The sequence below is a fragment of the Plasmodium reichenowi genome, chromosome 14 (assembly GCF_001601855.1).
Source record: "Plasmodium reichenowi strain SY57 chromosome 14, whole genome shotgun sequence".
Taxonomy (NCBI): Eukaryota; Apicomplexa; class Aconoidasida; order Haemosporida; family Plasmodiidae; genus Plasmodium; species Plasmodium reichenowi.
In genome coordinates this window covers 1,551,039-1,553,404 of record NC_033659.1, presented here as the reverse complement: position 1 = coordinate 1,553,404, position 2,366 = coordinate 1,551,039, and the positions used below count along the sequence as shown (strand labels likewise).

General features: G+C 15.9%; 1 protein-coding gene across 1 annotated transcript in view; it reads right to left on the bottom strand.

Moving 5' to 3' along the window:
• PRSY57_1438500 (hypothetical protein) overlaps positions 1-2,366 on the bottom strand; it is a gene marked incomplete at both ends in the record, with an annotated part of 5,104 nt that overhangs the window by 607 nt on the left and 2,131 nt on the right. Inside the window, 2 exons of the mRNA XM_020115325.1 lie at positions 196-313; positions 444-2,287. Of these exons, the coding sequence (XP_019969982.1) occupies positions 196-313; positions 444-2,287 (1,962 nt within the window). The remainder of the gene's footprint in view (positions 1-195; positions 314-443; positions 2,288-2,366) is intronic.

Sequence of the window (2,366 nt, the reverse complement as noted above, 5' to 3'; positions counted from 1 at the left end):
AAATATTTTAATATTCAATTTGTATATAAAAAAAATTTTATTCAAAAATATAAAAAGAAAAAAAAATAAAAAAAAGTCTTTAAAAAAAAAAAAAAAAAAAAAAAAAAAAAAAAAAAAAAACAATATATATATATATATATATATTTATATTTATATTTATATTTATATATTTATATAATATTTTAAATAATGTACCTGTTGGTATACCACTATTAGGATCAAAAAAATATAAAGATAAATTTAGCTTCTTCAAATGAAAAACAAAGTATAAAATGTGAAAATCGATTAAGAGGTTTTCCATATATTTTATTATCTAAAAATTGAAAAATAATATATATATATATATATATATATATATATATATATATTAATTATGGTTTTATTTTAAAGACACAAAAAAAAAAAAAAAAATTTCAGTTCATCAATAATGCATTTAAACTAACCATATTACGAAATTTTATCAAAATGCCTTGGTTAACTTTAAGTTTTAATAAACAAATATTTATATTGCTAAATATTTTTATCCTTTTATGTTTCCATACAACACATTGAATATATGGGTATAACAACGTTTCAATATTATTATTGGACACATGTTTTAAAAAATGATTTCTCTCGATATTATGAAATATGATTATATCATTAGTAAAATAATTAAAATATTTGTTGATGTATTCATTATTTATTATAGTCATATTATTAGTTGTATAATATAAGTGTTCCATATTTTTTTGTTTATCATTGTTAAGAAAAAAAGAGTAATTAAAATTTTGTTTTATTAATGTTACATAGCTAAAATTAATAATTTCTGATGACTTATATTTTTTATTTAATAATATCAAGTTGTATTGAATACATAACAAGTAATAAATTTTATCTTTCAAAAAATAAGGACTATTAAAAGAAATATTATTTGAATATATATCATTAATAAGAGAAAAAAGCATCAAACTATTACTAATATTATTATTATTACTACATATATGATTCTTCTTACTATTATGTTTCATATGTTTTATTTTCTTAATTAAATAACATATCTTGGCTATCATTAAATTGATATAGTTATTTCTTAACATAGAATGGTGACCACTCATTTGTTTCTCCCTTTTTTTCTTTTGCATATAATTTTTATAATCAGCATAAAAATTATTCAAAAGAATATCCTCATTCAACATATCCTTAATTATAGATTTTTTTTTCTTTTTTGTTATTTCACTTTTAATATTTTCTATAGACATAAAATTGTTACACGTTTGTGAAGTATGCGTTTTCTTATATATATCAATAATAAATTCATTATATTTAAAGTTATATAAAAAAGAAAAACAGAAATATAAAAATAAATGAGAAATTATTAAATTTTCATAATTTAACATATAAGAAGTATCATTTAAATTACTAATAGAATATGAAAGATCTAATAACAAAATAGTTATCATATTTCTTAAATATATTTTTTCCTTGTCTTTATTCTTATATATCTTTTGTATTAAATTAAAAACATAAATCATTGTTTTTATTATTTGGAATGTAATTTTTAATTTTAAAAGTTCACAATTTTCTTTTATATTTTTATAGTATTCATTATTTGAAAAGAATTCTATACTCATATCATTAATTATTTTATTTTGTTCTGAGCAAATAATTTCTTTTACAAATTTTCTTTTTTGAATTCCAGGTTTATTTTTTTTTCTTAATACATCCATATATTTTAATAAAATATCTGAAAAACATAAATTAACTATATATACATATTTTCTTTTTTCTGAAATATCATCTAATATTTTTTCATTTACATTCCTATCATTCATATTAATATTTGCATTATATATAATACGTTTTAAAAGATCAATATTTTGTACTACAAAATTAAATTCATTTTGTGAATCATCCATTATATAACTTAATAATATATTTAATATTTCTTGGCTAGTATTTATATTTTCTATACAATTTTTACATTTTTCTATTTCCATAATTTTTTCGTAAAAGACACTTTCATGTTTTAACAACATAATTAAAATATATATATCCAATAAAAATTTGGACAAATTCAAAGATTCTATATTATTTAAAAAACTATATATTTTATTTTGTCTATATAAAATATTATATAAGCACAAAAATATGTTTATAACATTTTTATAAAATAAATTTAAATTTTTTAAATAATAAGATCTTTTCAATGTTATATATATATTAAGGGGGAAATTATCATTGATTTCTTTATTCTTAAATATTTCCAAATTTAAGGTGTACAAATTATTTTTTATATCTTTGATATCTAAACGATGAGTGAAAAATAATATAGGTATGAATATTATGTATACATTTACAAAAAAAAAAAAAAAAAAAAAAAAAAA